We start from the raw sequence: 25114 nt of genomic DNA, 5'->3' as shown, positions 1-25114 counted from the left end.
TTATTTTATTTTATTTTATGTACATGACTGCTTTGTCTGTATGTGTGTCTGGGCGTGCCTGTGCCTAAAGGGGTTAGAATGTATCAGATCCTCACGTGCTGGAGTTATGGATTTCTGTGAGCCACTATGGGTGTTGGGAACTGAACCTGGGTTCTCCGCAAGAACAAGCAAGGGCTCTGAACCACTGAGCTATATAGCTCCAGTTCCAGATTCTGCAAGGATATGAGAACCTTGAGGTCTAGTGCCACGATGTATCAGTTGGTGCCCAGCCTTCTCTCCAAGCTGGATGGCAACTTTACAACGTGATTGTGCTTTCTCCAGCTGATCTGCACCCACTCTCCCACTCCAGTGCCTTGCCCTATACTTGGGTAAGGATCAAAATACATACTAAGGGCACATGGCCTGCCTTCCATTGCCCACCAGTCCCTTGACTCTCCCTGCTAGAAGACAACCTGCATTTGCTTGGCTATTTCTTTCAGGCACTAGGATGCTAATAAATGCTTATTAAGGGCTTGCCTCCTCTCTTCAAGCCCTGATAACCAGCATTAGCTGTAACTTCACCAGGACCTGTTTTGAAAGCCAATTGCTATGTGGCTGTATGGGTTGATGGAGATACTAAGTAGAAGGCTGTTTGCTTTCCCATCTTCCTCTGCTCTTCTCTGGGAGCTTTGGGCTTGGGGGAGGGGGAAGGGTTGAGGGTCTCAGTGGCTCAAGACCAGAGGCAGCCATCAGATAATTAGGAAGAGATGGAGTTTTGAGAGTTTATCATCTTTATTTTAAAATATAACTTATTTAATTATAAGCTTATGTAATTTAGTTTTAAATAATGGCTGCATTTAACATCTGCCTGGCAGAATTACTGAAACCTGGCAGTCTGTCTAGCCCATCCAACACAGTGCTAACCCCACAGGGCAGCCTGTGTGGGGTCTGGGTTCAAGAAGGGCTGGCTGTGTTTCTCGGAGGTTGTTCTCCCAACACTAGGACCTTTAAAGGGCCCTCCTCGGTTTGAGGTCCTTTTGGAGACTTGATGGTTAAGAAGCAGGGTGGGGGTTGTTGCAACTGGAGGAAAGAGGTGGGCCTGGAAAAAGAGGTCAGTGCTGTCTTGGTTCCAGACTCCTGGACCCAGCTGCCTTGGGAAGGCTAAGACCCAGAGAGCTCACAGATGTCCACCCAGGCAGTAGTAACTGATGCATCTCCGCACTGGGGTACCTAGCGCAAAAAACGTGAATAGGCTCCAGCGTTCGTTTCTTAGGTCAGCCCACGCCTCCTGCCTCGGCATAACGCCACTCCCTCCCCGCCAAGTGGCTCTTGCTCAGGAGGCGGGACCGAGTTCTCCAGTGGCCCCTGGAGGCTCCAGGCAGCGAGCTCTGGGAGGCTGGGAGGGGAGTTAGGGGAGGGGCGCTGACTGGGCAGTCCAAAGAGGAGGGGGCCTTTAATAGGCTCGCCCAGCGCCTAGTTTGCTGCACCGCTAGCGGCTGCGGTTCGCGAAGCAGCCCGCCACCTCGCGTCACTTCTCCACGGCAAATTTTCGGCTGTGCACTTGACAGCGACCGTACTAAAGCTCCCAGAGCGCGCTTTGCTCAGGGAGGAACAGGTAGGAGGCGCGGGCTGCCCTGTGCACGCTCGCTGCTCTGGGAGGAGTCTCGCGGACTTGGTTGGCTGTCCTTTCTGGGAACTGCCCATTGTCCCGGGCGTTGGTGTGTGGGCTACAAGGGGACAGTGCTTGCCGTGGGAGCCGGGCTAAGTCCCATCCCAGAGCGCGTCTGTGCGCGGCCCGGCGCCATGCTTCTACTGGGCATCTCAATCCTGGCTCTCGCCTGGCGACCTGCTGGCAGCTCCGAGCCAGAGTGGGAGGTGGTCGTTCCAATCCGACGGGACCCGGACATCAATGGCCGCCACTACTACAGGAGGGGTACGGAGGACTCCGGGGATCAGGGTCTCATTTTTCAGATCACAGCTTTTCAGCAGGACTTTTATCTACACCTGACGCCAGATGCCCAGTTCCTGGCTCCCGCCTTTGCTACTGAGTATCTAGGTGTCCCGCTGCAGAGGCTCACTGGCAGCTCTCTAGACCTGCGACGCTGCTTCTATTCCGGGTATGTGAACGCGGAGCCAGACTCCTTTGCTGCTGTGAGCCTATGCGGGGGTCTCCGCGGAGCCTTTGGCTACCGAGGTGCGGAGTATGTCATTAGCCCTCTGCCCAACACCAGCGCGCCAGAGGCGCAGCGTCACAGCCAGGGCGCACACCTTCTCCAGCGCCGGGGTGCTCCTGTAGGGCCTTCCGGAGACCCCACCTCTCGTTGCGGGGTGGCCTCGGGCTGGAACCCCGCCATCCTGAGGGCTCTGGACCCTTATAAGCCACGGCGGACGGGCGCGGGGGAGAGCCACAACCGCCGCAGGTCTGGGCGCGCCAAGCGCTTCGTGTCTATACCACGGTACGTGGAGACACTGGTGGTGGCGGACGAGTCAATGGTCAAGTTTCACGGCGCGGATTTGGAACATTATCTACTGACGCTGCTGGCCACGGCGGCGCGACTCTACCGCCACCCCAGCATCCTCAACCCTATCAACATCGTGGTGGTCAAGGTGCTACTCTTAGGAGATCGTGACACTGGGCCCAAGGTCACAGGCAACGCGGCCCTGACTCTGCGCAACTTCTGTGCCTGGCAGAAAAAGCTGAACAAAGTGAGCGATAAGCACCCTGAGTACTGGGACACAGCCATCCTCTTCACCAGACAGGTGAGTTCATCTGTCACCTCTTTGGATGCAACCCCATTTTTTTTTTTTTTTTTTTTTTTTTTTTGGATCATTGAGTTTAGATCTCCAAAGCCCCTTTGTGCCACCCAATGCCCCCTTTAAATTGGTTCCTTTCGAATTCTAGCGTTGGAAGTTCTATACAGAGTCCTCTCCTAGGCTCAGCAGAGCTCCATCTCATGTGCTTCTGGGGAGGTTGGTGGAGAGCCTGCTTTTTCCGAAGGTGTTGTCCTGATGCAGCCAATCAACGCCTTCTGGATCAGGCGCTGAGGGGCTGGAACCCAGGAAGTTGCCGCCCCTGAGCTGCAGTTTGTCTTCAAGATCGATAGGAGGCGCTATGAGGATGGTGTTGTAGATGGTGGCAATGGGAACTCCTTCCCTTTTCCTCTGTGGGTGGCTAAGTTTTCTCTGACATCTCCAAACAGGCTAACTTTTGCTGGATGGAGTCCTGGAAGGTGATTCAAGGTCAGTGCCTGCTGCATTTCTAGTGGGCAACATGTCATTCTTTCTCTGTCTTGGGTCTGGGAATCCTGGACTGAGACGGAGGGGATCATTGTAATAGTTTGTGAGTTGCTATGAAAGGCCAGACTTACATATACACTCCATCGCCGCTTCTCGCTGCATCCTTTTCTGTTGGGCCTTGTCCGTATGATTCCTAGCGTGCAGTCTAAGAAGGCCACCTGTTTGGAACTGGAACCATTTTGTTTGGAGCTTCACTTAGAACTAAGCTCGCGAAACTGCCTTTCAGTTTTCTCAGATCCTTGTTAGTAGATGGTGACCTGTCCAGCTAGCTAGCTGCATCCTAAGAGCAGGGAAGAGTGCTCGTGTCCTAGTCTGAAGACCCTTCCTCGAGGGCAGGACACCTGCTCTGCCCTTGCTGTCAAGAACATTTGGGCATTCCAGCTGCAGGGTTGGAAAGATATGAAGATGGGACTAGAGAGACGGACCCAGATGTGGAAAGAGAGCCCTGTCTTCCTCGCGTCTTTACCAGATCTTCTATCTTAAGAAGCTATTGACCTGTGAACATTTAGTTGAACTAAAAGTTGGGTGCTGGGAAGATCTGGATTTCTGAAATTCTTTAGACACTGGAGAAAAAGAGTTATCCAAGTGCCCTGCTTTCTCTGAGTTTTGGGGGGCTGTGATGTGAACCCCTACAGCGCTCTTTTTTTTTTAAATTATTATCATAACCACAACATTCTGGCCACAGTACAGGGTTCTTTGTTACCTCCATGGCTCTCACTCTCCTCGTTTCTAAATGGCCACTTAGAGTTGGTCTGGCGCCCACGAGCTGGAGCCGGAGTCTTCCACAGTAACCCATTTGGCACAGCTAGTCCTTTCCTGCGCTGGAACTTCCTCCTTTCCCAGCCTCTTCTCCTCCCACCACCTGGTTTCTCTAGGGAGGTCTTTGGCCTGAGCCTTGTTTCCTTGTGCTCATTCTTCCAACTGAGGTCTGTTGAGCGGCCGCAGCCCCAGTCCTAGAAGCCCTGCTTGAGTCACCGGGAAACTGCAGAAGAGGGCTCAGCTTCTGTGCCCAGACCAGCTCTGCAGTCAGATTGCTGGGAGAGAAAGCGGAGGCCAAGAACAGGATATCTTAATGGGTAAAGCAGCTGCTGTCCCATCCGCTACCTGAGATGCCCCTGTGGAGGTCACCCCCTGGCTCTGGAGTAACAGAGCTCAGTCCAGTTAAGGCTGACTTTTGGAACCCACCCTGAGAAGAAGAGTCCCCGCTGGGAAAGTAGGCCACACCATCAGAAGAGATGGCCTTTTTGAAGACGCAATCAAACAGCATGGCAGCTTCTGTTTCTCAGTGGTGGCCCCCAGTGGGCCATGTCATCTGTGCATAATGGGTAAAAGCTGCATGACCACTTGGCTCAGGAGTGGGGATGTACAGATGTGAGTGTGAGAAGTTGTTTTTCTCTTAGGTATTTAGAGGGCAAAGCTAGAGAGCAGGGAGTCTGTGTTGGCAGGCCCATCAACAAGGTTCGAGTGTCATGCTTGGATAAACAGCTCCTCCCCTACCTCCTCACCAGCACAGATTTTTGGGGCCTGCTGTACTCTCAGAGTCCTAGGAACATCTCATTCCTGAGGCACAACCCCTCCTCCCTCAAATCTCCCTGGGGAAGGTACAGTATTGGATGAGAACACGGGCAAACAGCTGTTCTTTCTAGACCAAGACAAATGTGGTCTCCAGGAACCTTAGCTGTCCGGAAGAGAGAATACATTGATCATACAGCAAGTGTTTTGACAATTGGAAGAGTTTCTGTAAGGATTCAGAGTAAGCTCATGGACAAAGAGAGCACATCTGATTTTGCAAAGCAGCCAGCCTCCAGGCTCATAACAGCAGGGTGAGGTCAGCCCAGGAACAGATCGAGGCTCTGCCGAGAGTCAGAGCCAGAGTCGTTCTCATTTATTTCTATGAAGAGTGCAACGTCTCTGGCTTCTCATTGCACGGGGGCTGCAGATGCCAGGTACTTACTGCTGTGACTCCTTAGGCCCTGATTTGCTGAGTCCTCCCTGTTCTCAGGCCCAGTGCCTCTGCTGCTTCAGTAACCCTTTGTGGCACAAATGGCTTTTGTCCATTCGCTCATTCATCCTCTTGAGCATCTACAGACTTCCAGGTACGATTCTGGCTGGAGCTGTGCATACTAATAAGGTGTGGCCCAAGGCCTCCTAGGAACTGCCAGTGTGGCAAAGAGCTGTCAATCACAGCATAATATGTTAAGTGCTTTCTTGCGGGCAGCTCCGTGTGTGTGTGTGTGTGTGTGTGTGTGTGTGTGTGTGTGGCCTGGGGAGTGCTGGAGTGGGGAGAGAAGCCTGCTTCTGAGTTATAAATGACCTCTCTTTGCTCCATCTGCTTCACTATTTGTGACATTTCCTCTTTTGACATGACTTCATTTTCCTTTTTATGACTTGTACTTTATGTCTTCCTCCTGCTTTCACTCATTTTATTTCTCTCTGCTTGGTGTCATTTCACACCATTCTCCCTCCCTTCTTTAACCTTCTCTTTCTTCCTCCTTTGGGATTATCCAGGTGGACTCAACTGTCTTATGGTCTTCATCCACACTCCCAACTTTCCCCGTTCACAACCCTGAAGCCTGGTACTGATTTTGTTTTGGTTTTGAGTGGTCCCATATTTCGTTGGGAGGAGTGTGTGTGTGTGTGTGTGTGTGTGTGTGTGTGTACATATGCATATGCGCAAATTAGTGTATCTGCCCCTGGAGGTCAGACATATAAGGTCGCCCTAGAGCTAGAGTCGTAGGTGGTTTTGAGCTGCTTGACTTGGGAGCTGGGAACTGAACTCAGGTCCTCTGCGAGAGCAGTATGTGCTCTTAACCATTAAGCCATTTTTCCAGACGCTGTGTGTTGGGCAGGGAGTGGGATGTTTTCTATATTGTGCAGAGCAGGATCTTTAGGGAAGCAGAGCCTGACAATGGAGCACTTGCAGCAGGTAGTGCACTCAGGGTTCAGGTGGAAAGCTATGACTTGTAAAACGATGACTTGTGTTTTATATCCACCTCCCAGCATGGTAAGAAGGAATTGTTACTGCATCAGGCCCTGTTCTGGAGTCAGACTTTGGAAGCTATCAGGACAGAGGGGCCCTTCTTTACTTTCTCTCTCCTCATACCTTTCAGATTCTTGCTTTATACATTCTTACTACACAGCTCAGGTTGGCCTCGAACCTCCTGTCTCAGCCGTTGGAGTGATGGCTTCCTTTCACCCGCTCCTTTTATTAAAAACATTATTTATTTTATGTGCATTTGCCACATGTGTGTATGAGCATCACGTGTGCTCTTGGTACCTTCCTAATCCAGGAGAAGGCTTTGGATCCTGTGGAACTGGAGTTCTGGATGGTTGTCAGCCGCCATGTGGGTCCTGGGAACTGAATCTAGGTCATCTACAAGAGCAGAAAGTGCTCTTAACAACCGAGCCATCTCTCAAATTAATTAACTTGTTAAATTAGCCGCCGGGTTAATTAACAAAAGCGATTTCTCCTACCTTAGGTATTGCTCTCTACCTTCCTTTAAACTTCACGGTGGCTGTTTTCTTCCCTCCACACCTCAATGCTCTTCCAACCGTGTCTTGACTCCTTGACTCGCACACATGGTACAATGGAAAGGCCTCTCTGGCTTGGAGTTGAGCAGACCTGAGTTTGAATCTCAGCACTTGGCCTTCTTATCGACGGACTGTGAGTCAGCTATTTGAACTCCACTTTCCTCAACTGTAGAAGGCACAAGACTCCACTTGTAGGGGCTATTTTGAGGATAAGTTGCTTTCTCATCTAGCATAGCCATCCAATGGTAGCAGCTATCATTTTTATTACCTGAGCAGCTGCTTTTGCTAGGTTTCTTGTTCTTCAATAAGTACATACAGATTCCCTTGCCAAAATGTAAATTTGGGATAGTCTTGATTTAAAGCCTTCTGTCTCATTGCCCTTGCAAGCACATGATCCTTGCCTGACTAATACTCTTGTGTTTGTGTGGTGATTACGGGTGCCAGTTCTTGCCAATCCCTTTAAGGCAGGCATCCCATCACATCGTTGAAGCCCCACACAGGTCCATGTGTCTGGTGGCTCATCAAGTGCATGGAGGGGTCAGGGGAAAGTGCGGGCTGCCTGAAGCTATGGGGTTCTTGAGTACTTTGCCTCTGCCTGGGGACCATTAATCCAACTTTCAGGCTGTCATCCTTCAGTGTTGATTTCTTCTGGCATTTCTTCTTGGCTCTCTGCCGCCAGGCTTTGCCTTAGCGAAAGGTAGGGCCCTGTCAAGGAGCATGTTAATCCACCCTGGAGTCAGTAGACAGGGTGCATTGCCGGGACAGGGTCAGTGTGTCTATGCAGGTGTGAGGCAAGGAGCCAGCAGCTTGCTCAGCCAGCATGGCCTACATCAGATGCTGCTGTTAGCATTTACTCTAGCCAGTTCCCTCTCCCTGGGGATCTCCTTATCTGTGGTCACCAACACTGTCTTGACCTGGTGACCTAGGGTTGTGATTGATTCCTTCTTGTGGACCTTCTGCATCTTCATCTCGGAGTAGATGTACTCCTGAAGCGATAAACAATCCTGGTAGAGCTCAGCCCAGGGGCTCTACGCCTTACCTTTCCACTCTAATCTGCCTGGCCAGGGAATCTTTGCAACCCCTGGATAATTACTTACTTAATGTAGGCCTCTTCTATAAATCAGGCCTTAGTAATGGCATCGCTCTTCAAAGGGTGATTTAATGAGTAACTGAGGTAGAACTCATGCCTCAGCAGCATCTGGGACCCCGTGGCAGCTCAGTGTTGTCTAGCTGTCATCATAGAGGTGACAAGTGTCCCTCTTGAACTCCTCGTTTCTAGAGAGGCCCAGCCTTCCTGCAAGTGTTGGTTTCTTTTCTTCCTCAGTGAGATAATTCCTGCCCCTCTGACTATTCTGGTCTCTTGCAGTAATACCATTTTCTACATCTGGGAGGATTTATATGAAGATCACACCACGTTTGTTAGTAGTACCAGCCCACCTTCCCAGCTTTCCTCTAAAACCCTTTTAACTTAATTGTATAAGCTCTGAATTGTTAGATTGTACTTCTGGAAAAGCAAATACATAATTAGAAATGATAAACAAATGGATTTTGTGATGGACAAAAAAAAAATGGTGTTACACGGCACAGATTGGGGTGGGAAATGAGTCAGGTGCACTGTTAATTGGTGATCATGGTATCCTTTTTAGTAAGATACAATTCTCCCTTGTGCTGCTGGGAAACAGCATCTCAGTACGCGCATGCGCAACAGAGGAGGTAAGGAAGCGTGTGAGTGGGGAATTTTGGCAGCAATCGTGTGTGGGGAGAAACTCTGGTAAACAGGGATCTGACCACCACAAAGTGCCAGCCTTATTTACTTAAAGTTCCAAACCTAACTAGGAAAAGTCAGGAAAGGAGTACAGGAGGATTAAGTTTTTGGCTAAGATGATGGTTCTCGGATCCTCTGGGACAAGCAACTCCGACAGTGAAGAAAAATGGCAAAGTTCCAGACAGAGTGAATCAGGTAGGGACCGGGCTGAGAGATGCCGCCGCTGTCTTCTGGGCAGAAAGAAATAGGACAGTCTCTGCCTTTTAGAGTCGGTGCCTGAGCTAAGAAGGTTAAAGCAATTCAAGTGGCTCTGAGTTCATTCAAGAAGGGTGGAGACATTCCATGCCATAAACGAGGTACAACTGGGCCTAGAGCCTGTGGGCATTCAAAGCTCTCCATCTCAGATTCGTCATTTGCTTCCTTTATTGGGTGAAGGGGGACAGAACCTCTGCCCTAGCAGCTTGTCTTCCAACCTCAAGGATGCAGGTGACTGGGGGAACCTCTCTCCCCTGCTACACCCAACCCCAAGAATGCTGGTGACTGGGGGACCTCTGTCCCCTGCAACCCCCTTCCCCACAGACCTTGCTGGCTCTCCTTGTTCCTTTTGTTTAATCCACGAAGCTGAGGCTGCTGGACAGAAAGAACAGGTTGCTCCTGGCCAGGAAGGACCTACAGTTGCTTGTGTGTAGAAGGGAGGATCCACTTTCTATAAAGGAAAGATGTCTTGCTATGGGGACCTCACAGCTGCAGAGGCTGCAACAGGGGTGTTAGGATCTCATGTCAGTACTGGCTCTGCTCTGGTCACTTCTGAGGGGCTGGGTGGCAGCAGGCAGTGCAGTGACAGTTGAGGCAGAGGAGCCTGGGCTTCCCTGTGAGTTATACTGCTCAGCACTGAGGTTCCTTATGGTTCTAAAAGTAGGCCGGCCGTGCTCTGTGTTCTTGTCATAAGCAACAGTGCCAGAGGGGGCTGAGCACTTAGACTGGAGGAGGAAGGAGAGGCTTAAGTCATTGGATAGTTCAAGTTCTAGTTGAGAACTGGCTCTCCCCCAGGGCAGCAAACTGAGGCATTGAGGGAAGGAGGGACTTGGCCAAAGACACACAGCCAGCCTCTTAGCATTGAGACCCAGTTCTCTAGGTTCTTATTTCTGTCTCCATGCTTCTCTTGCTTGGGGCCTGCCTGAGTGTGTGGGTGGCCTGGGAGCACCCACACAGGAGGTGCTTGTCTTATAGGCGTTGGGCTTCAGTCATAGGGGTGACATCTGTCATAGGGGTGACATCTCCGGATCATCCTCTCCACCAACTGGGATCTTGTGATTTGATGTCCAGGGACATATGATGCTTTGGCCTAACCCTTGTTCCATTACTATGTTTTTCTTCCGTATCTTCCATGTTTTCTCCTGTCCCAAGCTTGTCTGTGATATTTTGACAGTGGTTGTTTCTTAAGTTTTCAGGGCTCTGGGGAAGGGGGAGGGGCTTTCTAGAACATGAAGCCTTTGAAAAGGGCAAGTCACTAGGAAAGGAAAGGGAAAGGAAGGAAAAGGAAAAGGAAAGGAAGGAAAAGGAAAGGAAGGGAAAGGAAGGGAAAAGGGAAGGGAAGGGAAGGGAAGGGAAGGGAAGGGAAGGGAAGGGAAGGGAAGGGAAGGGAAGGGAAGGGAAGGGAAGGGAAGGGAAGGGAAGGCGGTGAATTTGAAGTCTGGAGTGAAGTTCCTGGAAGTGAAAGAGGTGCATCACTCACACAGGCAGTAAAGCAAAGGTCAGGCATTCACAGTGCCTGTCACTGACTCTGACTGCTTGGGTTTAGGCTGGTCACCCTCATGGTTTTCTCCGGCCAGAAAAACTATTAACTCATTAGGAGGTGTGACTATCATCTGCCTGTCTGACTGCTCGGGTGGTAAACTTCTGAGTGCTCTGGATTAAACTTTGCTGATTCTTTTTGTACTATGACCCATGCCTTCTGGCCCCACTAACCCTTTGCTTCCCATCTCTCCCCAGGACAGCATATATATGTATACAGACACACACACACACACACACACACACACACACACACACACACACACATAGAGATATACACACACTCATATACTCACACACACAGAGACACAGACACACACATAGACACACACGCATACACACATACACATAGAGACATACACACACACAGACACACACATAGAGACACACACAGACACACATATAGAGACACACACATACACATAGAGACATACATACACACACACACTCACACACATAGACACACACAGACACAGACATACACATGTATACATACATACACATAGAGACATACATACATACTCACACACACACAGACACACAGGCACACACACACACATAGACACACACACACATACACAGACACACTCGGAACAAAATTGAGTAGAGTTCTGCATGCATACTCACCTAGATTTCACAGGAGAACATGACATCTTATTCTCAAGTATTGCTGAGCCACTGGTGGGGACATCCAAATCCCGTCACACAGACCCTCAGCTCATGACTCTTATATGTGATGTGAGACTCCCGAAGCATCACCTTCTTCGTCTCTGGGAGGGGATAATTAGCCAGTGAGGGTTAGATGGGGTCACGCATGTGAAAGGCAGGCATGGTGCTGGCACTTCGTGAACCGTGGCCATCATTAATTATGCACCTTAGTTTTCACCATTTGCAAATAGATAAGATAATATATCTGCCTCCTAAGGCTGATTCGAGGAGCAAATCTCCATATCTTTTAAAGACAATAGCATAGAGAAGAGTTAACATCCATCTTCTCAGGGGAACAATTTGTGCATGAGTGTTTTACCCCATTTCCAGCTTCTTAGTTCTCAAGGTTAATAGGTGAATCCATGGCCTATAGTGCTGAATAAGGTCTGTAATCACTTTAGCATCCCCTGGAAGTACTTGTTAGTGCAGTGTGCTGCTGGGTGGCCAAGCTTCTGTAGCATTAGGCCTCTAGATACAAAGGAGAGACCCTTCTGCTTCTTTACCTTCTATCCCTAGCAACCCTTGAGTCCGTGTTCCCCTTGAGCTGTGGTAGCTCATTAACTGTGTGTACACAGTGGCTCAGGTCCACCTCTTTCTGTTTCCTGTCAGCCTAAGGAAGCCAAGTCTCTGGCGGGGGTAGATCTTTGGCTGACCAACCTATGGCTGGGAATCTGAACTTAATTCATAGTTGTCCAAAAGTCAGTCACTCCACAAAAATAGAGACTGCTCAGAGCTGTCTGTGGAAGGGGAATGTGGTTGCTTCTTACCCCAGCACGCCTCAGGGAGCCCTGATCACAACCTCATCCTGCTGTGGGAGTCACTGTTTTTTTTTTTTTTTTTGACCTTCTCTATATAAAGATGTGGCCCTTGTAGTTTAATTTTGAACCTCCTAATTTCCTCCCACAGGACTTCCCTGGGTAGGGTACATTCTTCTTTGTGAACCACAGCTTTCTTCTTGGGGCCATCTCCTTTGGCCTGGATTGATTCCATGAATAGTTCCATGAGCCTTTAGCACGAAAGCTCTGGCTGGCTGGCAACTGTAAATGCCCCTTGGATGCCCTTCCTCTTCTTCAGGCCCCTTCTGTCACCATTTCTAACCTTAGTCTGGTGTTTTGTCTCCTCCACCTGGCAGGACCTATGCGGGGCTACCACCTGTGACACCTTGGGTATGGCTGATGTGGGCACCATGTGTGACCCCAAGAGAAGCTGCTCTGTCATTGAGGACGATGGGCTTCCATCAGCCTTCACCACTGCCCATGAGCTGGGTAAGGCCGGGAGGGAGGGAAGGAAGCTTACCTCTGGGCTGATCTGGATTTGTGCTGGGTGCTTTGGTGGGAGGGGACCGTTCTGCTGGAGATGTCAGAATCATTTGTTAGGGCCAGCATCTGCCTTGGGATGGGCTTTAATTCTTTTCTAATTGCTGCAGCCAGGATGACACTTGGGTAACTCGTGGAGAATACATTCAAGACAAGGTCACACACTCTCATCCTTACCTAGCTCACAGGAGATGGGAGACATGAGCACGGGGTCTGTAGGACATCCACAAAGCAGACAATACTGAAAACCGTCAGAGGGCTTCCTCTCTTTTCCCACTGCCTCCGGCAACCCCTCCTGCCTCTTCTCAGATCTTTGCTCCTGCCTCCTGAATCATTTTGCTCCATCCCACAGGCCATGTGTTCAACATGCCCCATGACAACGTGAAGGTGTGTGAGGAGGTGTTTGGGAAGCTCAGAGCCAACCACATGATGTCTCCGACCCTCATCCAGATTGACCGTGCCAACCCCTGGTCAGCCTGCAGCGCTGCCATTATTACTGACTTCCTGGATAGTGGGCATGGTAAGCCAGGTGGCAAAGAGGAGCAGGGCTGAGTGGGAAGGGCTCGGTGGCAATGCTTACTACCCCCTTAGATGTCCTCTGTACCTGAAAGGTGACAAGGACTTGGGTTCTGACTTAGATCTATTTTAGTCATCCCTTGCTTCACTTTCTCCCTACCATTTACATTATAAGCCAGCCAGGCCTCACCTTTTCCATCTTGTCCCAGCAAATGTCCTTGGATCTATGCAGGTGACTGCCTCCTGGACCAGCCCAGCAAGCCCATCACCCTGCCTGAGGACCTGCCGGGCACAAGCTACAGTTTGAGCCAGCAGTGCGAGCTGGCCTTTGGGGTGGGCTCTAAGCCCTGCCCATATATGCAGTACTGTACAAAGCTGTGGTGCACTGGCAAGGCCAAGGGGCAGATGGTGTGCCAGACTCGCCACTTCCCCTGGGCAGATGGCACCAGCTGTGGGGAAGGCAAGTTCTGCCTCAAGGGAGCCTGCGTGGAGAGACACAACCCAAACAAGTACCGGGTGAGCTCTTGTGTCAGGGAATGCTGGGGGAGGGATGGGTCTGGACCTCACTGCCTCACTGCCTTGGTTTTGATGGAAGTTGCTGGTCACACTATGGCTGCCACATTGCATTGCAATGACTCCAGTGCTGTCTATGGTCCAATCTCTCTCTCTCTCTCTCTCTCTCTCTCTCTCTCTCTCTCTGTCTCTCTGTCTTTCTCTCTCTGTCTGTCTCTCTGTCTCTGTCTCTCTCCTGTGTATGTGTGTGGTGTTTGCTTATGTATGATGTATGCGTGTGTATGACTGTATAATATGCATGTGTGTATGAGTGTGTGTGTGTTGTATGCATGAGTGTGAGGTATGCTCATGTGTGATGTATGTGCGTGAATGTGTATGTGTGATATACATGTGTGTATGAGTGTGTGTGTATGTGTTGTATGCATGAGTGTGATGTATGTGTGTGGTGTATGCTTACATGTGATGTATGTGTGTGAATGTGTATGTGCGATATGCATGTGTGTATTCGTGTGTATGATGTATGTGTGTGTTATATGCGTGTGTGAGATACGTGTGTGTGTGTGTGTGTGTGTGTGTGTGTATGTGTATGTAATTTATGTATGTGTGTGCCTGTCCAAGTACATTTGCCAGAGATTTATGTCAGGTTGTTTTGCTCAACTGGGTTTTCACTTTACTTTTTTGAGACAGGGTCTCTCACTGAATCTAGAACTTTCTAGTGAGCCCATGGGTTGCACCTGTCTCTGTTCTGTAGCTCTGAGGTCACAGGCACCTACCACACCAAACTTATGTGGGTGTTGGAGGTCTGAATATAGGTCCTGTACTTGCACAGCAAACACTTTATCCATGAAACCCCCATGCCACCCCCAGTCCCCTATCTTCTTTTTGACACTAAGACTGGAGAAACACTCTAGCAGGCCAGATAATGTCATGAGACTTTGCATACATGAGATGAGTCTTTGGGCAGGACTGGGATTCTCAGTTCTAAGCCCTGGGCTTTCCTGTGCAGGGAGGAGCTCTGGCATAGAGATGAAAGTCTTAACGTGAGTAGCTCTCTCTCCCGCTCTGTCTTTTCTTCCCGCATCAACCCCTTCCATTCCCAGGGAGGTGGGATCACACAGATGAGCCAAGCATAGGAACGAGATGAAGCAAACCCTAAGCATGTACTTCATGTGACCGGACACATCCTGAACGCACATACAGTTGTGCTTCCTTTTTTTAGATGAAATATAATTGAACCAAAGTTTCCTTCCAGATAAACAAGACTAGCAATTAATTAATCTGGACCAGCAGCACCCAAGTCTTATTTGAATGCAACTCAGAGTTTAGATTCTTTAGACTTTGTATTGGGGAAGCAGAGGCTTCCGTACTTTCTCAGCAGGAACAAGAAGACCATCCTTGCCCCTGGGGACGAGTGCCCCTCTCCTGCCCTCGTCCATGGTTGGCAGAAGACACAGTGCAGAGGGCAGGTGCAAAGTGACAACATTACAAGCAAATGATTTCCAAGTACCCAACCCATCCGCTCACTGTCTGGAAATGGCTGTGGTGCAGAATTATTTTCTCAAAATTCTCTTCTTGGACCCGATAACATATAGTTAACCAAACCTGTACCTCCTCACCAGGGCAAATCTAAATTTTGGACTTTAAGAAATATTCATGATGAGAAAACAAAATATAACTCAGGTTGCCAGGTAGACTGAAGTCTAGTCCCTTGTCCTAGGGAACATTACCGTGTACAGCCAAAGCCCAGTGCATTATCCTATAAGTGGATTATCCTATAAGTGGATTATCTTATAAGTGACTGCAACCTGGAGGGACTCCTGCAGCATCCTCATTCATAACATCTGTCTGTTCTGGTATCATATTGTGCCACTTATTTCTAGCTAGCGTTTTGGATTCCAGCAATTCTTCAGTCTGGACCTATAGTCGCTCACATAACTGTCTTTCTCTGTTTGCTTTGCATGACCCCCACTTCTTCCTTGTTGTTCCAAGAGACTGCAGTCCATTGTCAAAAATCACCTTTGACCCCTCCCCATCTCTCTGGGTCATAGTCTCTTAGATTAGTCACCATCTTGGCTCAGTCCAGCTCTTTCGCCACATGTGTGTCTACACAGGTGAATGTGGCTGGAGTCAAATGTATAATTGTGCTCACTGGTCTCAGTTTAAATAAAAACCCTGGAGACTCAGAAGGGAGGGCAGAGGTCAACCTCAGGTGTTATGCCTTGTGCACACTAGATAAGCTGTGTACCGCTGAGCCACGTCTCCAGCCCCGAACTACTTCTATGTTTAAATGAATCTTGGCAAGTCCATTTGGACACCTGATAAACATTTTAAACATGGCAGCTATAAAAATGGGCTCCTCACCACATCCCCTAAACCTGCTTTGGCAACTGTACCTTCCACTTGTTTATGCCAAAACCCATTTTCTCATACACTTAACATCTGATATCTCAGCAATTCCCATTGACCCTGTGTTCAAAATTGACTCAGAACCTCATTTCTCACTGCTTCCTTGCTGTCAAACCGTTCCAGGCCACATTCCCTCTTGCCTGGAATTTGGCAGTCTTTCCCCAGCGGCTCTCTGTGTTTCTGATCTTACAGACTGCAATGAACAGAGCAGCCAGTGGGATCAGTTTAAAATAGGAGTTAGACTCTGCCACTTTCCTGTTTGCACCCTACAGGGCCTTTATATTCAGTTTGGCGGGAGACAGCCACTTCTGGCCTCCTATTGGCTCTACTGTGATGACCCTGGACCCTCCAGGTCGGGCACATTCCTTTCTTAGCCACATCCCTTGCTCTCTCTGCTTGGAATGCTCTCTCCGTAATACCTACCTGGCTCATACTCATTGTTCCTTTAGGCAGATGTGAGTCTGGGAACCCAGAAGCCTCTTACACAAAGACTTCTGTTACCACTACTTTTAACCCCAGCAGATATGCACAAACTCCAGCTCATTTTTTATGTCCCCCTTGCTGGGCTGTCCTGGCATTTAGGACAGGGACTTGCTGCACCTATGGCATGTATGCAGTAGGAAATCAGCAAATATTCAGTGAAGGAGTGAATGACTGGAAGGCTCACAGTGAAAGCTTTTGCCCAAATAGATGGAAACATTGTATCAAATAGGTTTTGTCTTAGAAGCTGCAGGTGCAGTGTTGGATACTGAAGAGAGGCTGAGATAAGAAGGCCTGGACATGGTCACTCGATCTTCAGATGGTCACTGCTGACCTTAGAGAGAGCACTTTAGCTGGTGGTTACCCTTATGCAGGCTTCAGAGGAGCTCGGATCGGGGAGGAACAGACAGAGAGGACTCAGAGCATGAAGGAGGGAGTGTTTACACTTCATAGGTCCATGCAGTTTGGTCACTCTGTAGATATACATGCTCTGTGAGTGAGAGTGGTATTGCTGGGTTCTACAGCTCAGCTGCTTCTCTGTGCCCCACTGACACGTGTTCAGGGGGCGAGACAACATTATACTAGCATCCTACAAATAATATGGCGAAGATTATAAATCTTCTCTCCTCTTATGATCAAATGACAATGACCACAAACTCACTTCATAATTTATCCCAAAACTGGACAGTCACTTGGGGTTGCTCCGTTCTCTCTAACACATTCTCTCGGCACAAACATTAGGAAGGTTAACTAACATCAGGCTGCTGCTTAAACTTTCTCATAGGCAGCTCCTGATGGAGGTCAGAATCAGTTTGGTAAAAAGTCAGACTATAGAACATTTACTAGTAAGAGTGAATACCCATGGTAACATTGTATATTGGTCTGGCTGGTGCTTGCACCTAACCAAGGTTTGGAGACGGCCGTAGTAACACTAACTGCACACAGGAAAGATTCAGGAAACCTGCTCAGAGGCGGGCCAGAGGCTCTCATCCAGGCCACCCAATTTCAGTCTACTATCCAACCTCAGATCTAAGTATTTCTGGCCTCATTTCCTGCAGGTCAAGGGTGAGAGCTAGGGGGTTTGGCCATCAGCTAAGCACACTCCTGTGGAGCAGGCAGAGGCAGGTGTAAAACTTGGGTCTCTGGGCTCACAACCTAAAATGTCTCTTCTCAGCACTCTCGTTTGTAACTGGGAACAGCTAGTGTTTGCTGATAAATCAATTGAAATGTTGGGTGGATCTTAAAATAGATTGTTTGCCTCTCTCTCTCTGTCTCTCTGTCTCTGTCTCTCTCTCTCCCCCTCCCTCCCTCCTTCCCTCTCTCCTTTCTTTTTTATTTCATGATACAAGATGGACTTCATTCTAGTAAGGTGGGCTGGGAACGGATAGGTTTTTCTGGGAGCTTCCGTAGGTGAGGGGCTGGGTGTGGCACCTGACACCTGGGCCCTGCCAGACTGTAACCTGCTCTTCCACACAGGTGGACGGCTCTTGGGCCAAGTGGGAGCCCTACGGTTCCTGCTCCCGCACCTGCGGTGGGGGCGTGCAGCTGGCCCGGAGGCAGTGCAGCAACCCTACCCCTGCCAACGGTGGAAAATACTGCGAGGGAGTAAGAGTGAAATACCGATCTTGCAACTTGGAGCCCTGCCCCAGCTCAGGTGAGACACAGGGCAGCAGTAGCCTGGGCCTCTCTGGGCTGTGTGCCTGGAGGTTACCCTTGGTCACAAATACTGTTGTCAGGATCCTAATTCCCAGGAAAGAGCTGGAATGAGAAAAGTGCAGACTGCTCTTGGCATCATTCCGTTAGCTACTCAACTCTGGCAAAGGTGTTTGCTTTTTGGTGCTCAGTCTGGGAGACTAACTGAATGGAGGGGTGGGTCTTTAGAAGTCTTCATAGTTTTTACATTACTACTTTTCCTTTTTTTATAAGGCCACCTTTTAAGCAGGATTCCAGAGTCCATGAACTCGATGGGAAATTTTTACATTTTAATTTTCAATGATTCTTCTATCTAAAACTTAGTTTCCCCTCAAATTAGAAATTTAGCACTTTATTTTTTTTGAAACAAGGTTTCACTGTGTATCCCCCTGGCTGGCCTTGAACTCACAAAGATCTGCCTATGGAGATCTGAGATTAGAGGCATGCACTACCACGCAGCCCAGCACTTTTAAATTAATCTTTTCCTCTAAAGACCAATAATTTCCTTCACGTAGGCAACAAAGGACAGTAGAAGTAGAAATATCTGTGACTTTGTCATAAATTGAAACTATGAGTATTTTCTTACATGGTACTTCAATTGTTGAAGAATTCTCAAAATGCCATTATGCTCCTCCTTACGTCAAAACACAGAAATTATTTGTGCCATCATTGAATATTGTCTTTTTTTAAAAACGCATTACAAAGAATACATCCATCAGAAGTATGTTTCAAAGTATATCAGTAGTTGTTTAATTCTTGTTACTTTGTGTAAGGTGTTTAACAGTGTAATGAGAAGAGACTTAATAGGCTGCTGAAGGGCTTCATCATCCAAAAAAAAAAAGAAAGAAAATGTTCAGGACACCTGTTAGAGAGGGGAGTTGAGACTAGATAACTGGAGGTGGAGACATATTGCTTATGGCGCGTTCCAGGCTGCTTTAATCTTGGGAGGTGGGGGATGACTCCCACACTGTCATGGAGGCAGAGGGGCTTTCAGAGCTGGGCATCCTTGGGAGGATGCTGTCTTTTGTTCCTTCCTGGGCTCCTCTTTTCAGCTGTCTTTATGTGCTTTCTCCCTGTCCAGCCTCTGGCAAGAGCTTCCGGGAAGAGCAATGTGAAGCTTTCAATGGCTACAACCACAGCACCAACCGGCTCACTTTAGCTGTGGCATGGGTACCCAAGTACTCAGGCGTGTCACCACGTGACAAGTGTAAGCTCATCTGCCGAGCCAATGGGACTGGCTACTTCTATGTACTAGCACCTAAGGTGAGTATGCAGGGATAGGAGACCCATAGACCTGGGCAGGGTCTAGGCTTCAGAGGATCCTCTCACTGAGCTGCCTCTCTCTTCTTTTTTGGGGATGCTGTAGGTGGTGGATGGTACGCTGTGTACTCCTGACTCCACCTCGGTCTGTGTCCAAGGCAAGTGCATCAAGGCTGGCTGCGACGGGAATCTGGGCTCCAAGAAGAAATTTGACAAATGTGGTGTGTGTGGTGGAGACAATAAGAGCTGTAAGAGGGTGACAGGACTCTTCACCAAGCCTATGTAAGCTCTGGGGCCTGGAGGATACAGGCAAGGGCAGTGGGTGGGGGTGGTGGAAGTGGAGTTACTCCTAGGCATTGAAAGCTTGGGTTCGAGTAGAGTGAATATAAGAATGCACATACTATCACTGTTGGCCACTCATACTTTGTTTGGGAGGATAATCCATCCATTTGTTTATGTGTCCATCCATCCATCCATCCATCCATCCATCCATCCAGCAAACAAAGATGAATACCAAGATGAATGCATGAAGACAAGTCTCAACAGGAGATGAGATTCAGGGGGATTGAAATGTTGTTAACATCTGTCTAGCATTCTTGAAATATACTGTGCCAGCTAGGTTTATAACAACTTGACTCAAGTTAGAATTGTCAGAGAGGAGGGAATCTCGACTGAACAAATGCCCCCATAAGATCAGGTGGTAGGGAAGGCTGAAGGGCATGTTCTTAGTTAGCAATTGATGGAGGAGGGCCCAGCCACCTGGGATGGTCATCTTGGGTTCTATGAAAGCTGGCTGAGCAAACCAGTAAGCAGCACCTCTCCATGGCCTCTGCATCAGCTCCTGTCTCCAGGTTCCTGTCCTGCTTGAGTTCCTGTCCTGACTTTCTTGGGTCCAAGTGCTGAAGTTAGAAAGACCAGATGATCTTTCTGGAGTGGGACTGTCCCCTCTAGAAATGACATCCTCTACTCAGCCCCTAGGGGTGATGCATAGGGCGGTCCCCCAGCTCCTTTTCTCAGAGCCCAGTTGTTGCAGATACAGGGTTTTGTTTTGTTTTGTTTTTGTTTTTGTTTTTTTTTTTTGCTGTTGTTCTGAGGGACATGCAGAGGGGTGGATACATCTGGAGTTAGAGGAACTTGATGGAGCCTTAACACCCTGTGTAGATGAGGATGCAAGGAGCCCACAGCAACTAGCTGACTTACTTACAGGGAATTGGTATCTGAGTCAAGATTTCTGACCCTGACTCCAAGGTCATCACTCGGAATGCATCCAATAACCAACCTTGGACTTGAGTGTTGTCCTTTTTGGCCATCGCTCAATAGCTGACGCCTAGCAAGTCTTCTGAGTCAGGGGCCACGCTCTGTGATTTATGTTCTATGGGCTTCTTTACATCCCCCGCCCCACCAATTTTGGGGTGTGTGTGGTTATGAGCTCTATTTTTAACTGGGCCCTCCCCTATCAATTGCTAATTAAGAACAATTAGCCCTTCAGCCTTCCCTACCGCCTGATCTTATGGGGGTATTTGTTCAGCCGAGGTTCTCGCCTCTCTGGTAACTCTAACCTGAGTTAAGTTGACATAAAACTAGCTAGCACAGTGTAGCTCGAGAATTTTAGTGGGCAAAGGAACAAACAGACTTAGAGATGCTGAGACTTTTCCAAGACCAATAGCGAGACAAGGAGAAATAGTAGCTTCAAACTTGTGATTTTATTACACTTTGGATTCACCCAAAAAGACAAATTTGCAGGAAGACAAAAAAGATCACAAGGTCCTACAGCCTTGTCATTCAGCTTACCTCAGGCCTAACTTTCAGCTTTCTGCCTCCTTGACCCTTGGAAGGTGTTGGTTAATCAGTCAGCTTTGTGCTCTGCCCCTGTTTTTGTGGTGTATCCCAAACCCACCATCAGTTATTACTTTGAAGGAGACGAAGGGCGTTAGCTCAGGCCATCTGTATAATGTATAATCTCTTTTCTCCAGGCACGGCTACAATTTTGTAGTGGCCATCCCTGCCGGCGCCTCCAGCATTGATATCCGTCAGCGTGGTTACAAGGGGCTCATTGGAGATGACAACTACCTGGCTTTGAAGAACAGCCAAGGCAAATACCTGCTCAATGGGCACTTTGTGGTATCCGCTGTAGAGCGGGACCTGGTGGTAAAAGGCAGTGTGCTACGCTATAGTGGCACTGGCACTGCAGTGGAGAGCCTGCAGGCTTCTCGACCCATCCTGGAGCCACTCACCGTGGAGGTCCTGTCGGTGGGGAAGATGACACCGCCCCGTGTGCGTTATTCTTTCTACCTGCCCAAAGAACCTCGGGAGGACAAGTCCACTCGCCCCAAGGACCCTCGAGGTTCCCCCGTGTTGCGCAACAGTGTTCTCAGCCTTTCCAACCAAGTAGAGCAGCCAGATAACAGACCTCCTGCGCGCTGGGTGGCAGGCAGCTGGGGACCTTGCTCAGTGAGCTGTGGCAGTGGCCTACAGAAGCGAGCAGTGGACTGCCGGGACTCCCCAGGGCAGCAAGGAGCCTCTGCTTGTGATGTAGACCATCGGCCATTGGAGAAGCGAGCCTGTGGGGAACCCTGCCCAACTTGGGAGCTCGGCAACTGGTCGCCCTGTTCTAAAAGCTGTGGCCGTGGATTTAAGAGGCGTCCGCTCAAGTGTGTGGGCCACGGAGGCAGGCTGCTGGCTCGGGACCAGTGTGACTTACGCCGCAAGCCCCAGGAATTAGACTTCTGCGTCTTGAGACCCTGCTGAGGGGTACTTGGTGTCTCACTCCTTTATTCTCCACCCGCTGTTGTGCTGGTGCCGTGGTCAGCTGGAGCAGAGGACAGCGGCCAGTGGTCTGTGTCACAGTGTCACTCACATCCAGAACAAGGACCATGGGTCTGGGTTAGAGGTTCCTTCCTCCTTGGACTGGGCAGGGGGAAGTTAACTAATGCACAGTCTACCTCATGCCCTGCTTCTCGGGCCAGTTGTGGGGAGACGCTTCAACAGAAGGGTGCTGGGCAGAAGGTGCTGAAGGCCAGCTTCCAAGGAACCTGGAAGTTGGATGCCTCCAGTGTAGAACTTCAGGGACCTTGGCCCCCATAATGGAGGTCACAGGCTGCTGGAAGAGCCATGGCCTGCAGCTTGGCACCCTCAGGTGATCCTGGGAGCTCTGAGCTGTCCCTGAACAAGGCAGGGGTCTGGTGGTGCCTCTGCCTTCTTTCTTTTTGACTGATGTGGATCTAAGAGTAAAACTGTTCAGGGGTTACTAGAAGCCAAAGGGACAATGAGATTGGGTTCATTTGGGTGCAACTTCCCTGTTTGCTCATCTTCCATCTTGGTCCTCCTTGAAAGACCAGCATTTTGCAACCTGGATGGTTAAGGCATTAGACCAGCTGGGGAAGCCTTGATGTGGCCCCTGATGCTTCGAAGGCAGCCAGAGAAACTACAGGGACCACTTGTTGATCAAGAGAGAGCAAATATGACGAACAGATGCTTGCCACGTCAAAGGGGAGATGATTTGGTGGCTGAAGCAGAGAACACAAAAGCTCTAGAGGGTTCTGCTCTCAGTAGGGTTAGGATGAGTAGGTATGGAGCTGTGGGGTCTGGCCTGGAAGAATGTCATCCTGGGATAGCGAAAAGGAGTTCTGACACTTTGGTCATCTAGAAAGGAACATGTAAGAGAGGCTGATGATGAAGATCATGCACTGCCCTAGGGACCTTCCAAAGTGACCATAGCCCTGTACCCACTGAGGGGAAGTGGTTGTGCCTGGGAGGGTGAGGTGCTGAGAACCCACATGCTGGCAAGTCAGCCTTCTACTCTGGCAGCTCCTGCTGTCTCCTGTGGGCATGCTACATTATGTCTCCCGGCCTTCAGTTCTCTGGTAGGTAAACGGGCTTCATTGTTTGCTACCTCAGATCATGCTCTCTAGGACAGAAGTAACCTGGTGCTCTCACCCGTCTCAGCAGGATGTGCTCAGCCACGGAAATAAGTCTGTGCGTGGCTTTCCTGATCCCATAGCCTGGCTATCAGCTGGGGCTCTAAATACAAAGACAGAGTCGGGTAGGGTATCTTCTTCCTCAGGTTCCTTGGGATCATGTTTTAGAAACACTTAAGAATCAGTACCCTGACCTTGGGACACTGGAGACCCATCTGTCATTCTTGTAGACATGGCAGTCAAAAAGAAATCCAGGTGTTTCTTATAGCAGGGTAATTCTTGAAGACTTGGAAGCTCCAATGTATATAGGACATCTCCAAAGACTCGGCAGTACATCCAGGACCTCAGCGGAGGACTAGATGGAGACAAGACCAAAACCCTTGTCTTCACTGTGGAGGAGGGGGGTCTTTGTCAGTCCTTTTACATGTTCCCTAGTAGTCAGAATCCACAGACCAGCTTAGCCCCTAGAGCAGTGGTTCTCAGCCTCCTAATGCTGCAACCTATAATATGGTTCCTCATGTTGTGGTGACCCCCAACCATAAAAGTATTTTCATTGCTACTTCATAACTAATTTTTCTACCGTTGTGAATCATACTGTAAATTTCTATGTTTTCCAATGGTCTTAAGCAACCCCTATGAAAGGGTAGATTGACCTCCAAAGGTACCGCTACCCACAGGCTGAGAACGACTACTCTAGACTGTTATTCTAACCCTGGTCTGTCTCTGGGCTGTAGACCTAGAACAGAACTCCTACAGTGGGTGAAGGGCATGCGACCCTCTGAGACTAGGATGCCATCACTGGCGAAGGACATCGTACTTCGGATTTATAGCGACAAAATGAGTACGTCAGAGTTGTAGTGACAAAAGGTCCCCAGGGCCTGAGGCTGAAGGGGAGCCTTGCTTGCTGATGAGAACATGGTGCCCTGTGCTTGGGGCATTCTGTCCCTGTGAAGAGAGGCACTGCTGGGCTGAGTGGAAAGGGTCGAGGTACAGGCAGGTGGGCAGTGAGGTGCTCTCACTAAGGTGACTGGCCTCTAACAGCATTGCTGTCAGCTGTTTTACAAGTCATTTCAAGGAGGGATGGCCACTCTTGTTCCTGACTCATGCCAGGTATCCACACTCTTTTTCCTGTCACAATAGTTTTTATTTTTGTTTTAAAATTTCTTCTTTTGAAAAGAACTATGACGAAGACAACTTGGGAAGTTTGTCTTGCTTTTGAACATTTTCTGTCAACCCGTGCTGAGCAGAGGTGAGGTGGAGGCACAGGTTTCTAATGATGGAATAAAAAGTCAAAGTGATGTCTCACACTTATGGAGAAGGACGTTCTGGGGGCTCCAGGAGTATCTTCATTGGGTTATGGACCAGTAAGACTTTGGGTTAGGGATCCCCTAGTCTCTTCTGCCTATTGTGTGCACTGATTGGAGGGTTTAGACCAATCCCTCCTCTTATGGAGCTCATCATGTTAGGGAGGAGGCTGGAAGGAGCCCAGCGTGGAAGTCGGCTCCTGGAGACTCTAGATACTGTTGCTAGAGCCTCTTCCCCTTTGGGCTTGCTTCTTTTGCATTTCGTGTACTGCAGAAGGATGAGAGGGTCTGGCGACTGGCTGAGTGTGTATACTGTGTATACATGGGAGCTGGCTGCTGAGGTGACAGCGACCTCCTCCTAATAAAGTAGGATATATTTAAAACTTGCATCTTGTGTCTGTCTCTGTATCTCATCCATGGGCACATTCTTCATGCTGTGGTGGGGTGTCGGGGACAACAGGGTCAATGGTAGCGTCATCCCACTGCATGAAATCTCAGATGATGAGGAGGTAGAGCCTAGGCCAAAAAGCAAAGGGGCAGTGTCCTGGAAATCTGCATGGGTGAAGAAGAAAGCCAACCAGTGCTAACGAAGAGACCCTGGTCCCAGTGTTTGTGAGTGGTGGATAGTATAACAAG

At 49.2% G+C, this 25114-nt stretch overlaps 1 protein-coding gene across 3 annotated transcripts; it reads left to right on the top strand.

Annotated features, from left to right (window-relative positions):
• Positions 1-1567: 1567 nt before the first annotated feature.
• Positions 1568-24865, top strand: Adamts15 (a disintegrin-like and metallopeptidase (reprolysin type) with thrombospondin type 1 motif, 15). 3 transcript variants are annotated; one of them, NM_001024139.1, is made up of 8 exons: positions 1568-2739; positions 12207-12339; positions 12743-12910; positions 13139-13422; positions 17782-17959; positions 19079-19260; positions 19364-19539; positions 21231-24865. In NM_001024139.1, exons 1-8 carry the CDS (start codon positions 1783-1785, stop codon positions 22003-22005), a joined length of 2853 nt encoding a protein of 950 aa, NP_001019310.1. In that variant the 5' UTR covers positions 1568-1782; the 3' UTR covers positions 22006-24865. The 3 variants fall into 3 exon arrangements, with proteins under 3 accessions (NP_001019310.1, NP_001316349.1, XP_006510276.1); NM_001329420.1 differs by lacking the exon at positions 1568-2739 and adding an exon at positions 3070-3219; XM_006510213.1 differs by lacking the exon at positions 1568-2739 and adding an exon at positions 5236-5372.
• Positions 24866-25114: the final 249 nt, after the last annotated feature.

This window comes from Mus musculus, chromosome 9 (assembly GCF_000001635.26).
Source record: "Mus musculus strain C57BL/6J chromosome 9, GRCm38.p6 C57BL/6J".
NCBI lineage: Eukaryota > Metazoa > Chordata > Mammalia > Rodentia > Muridae > Mus > Mus musculus.
Note: the sequence above shows the minus strand (reverse complement) of the source record. Positions and strands in the feature narration are given on the sequence as shown.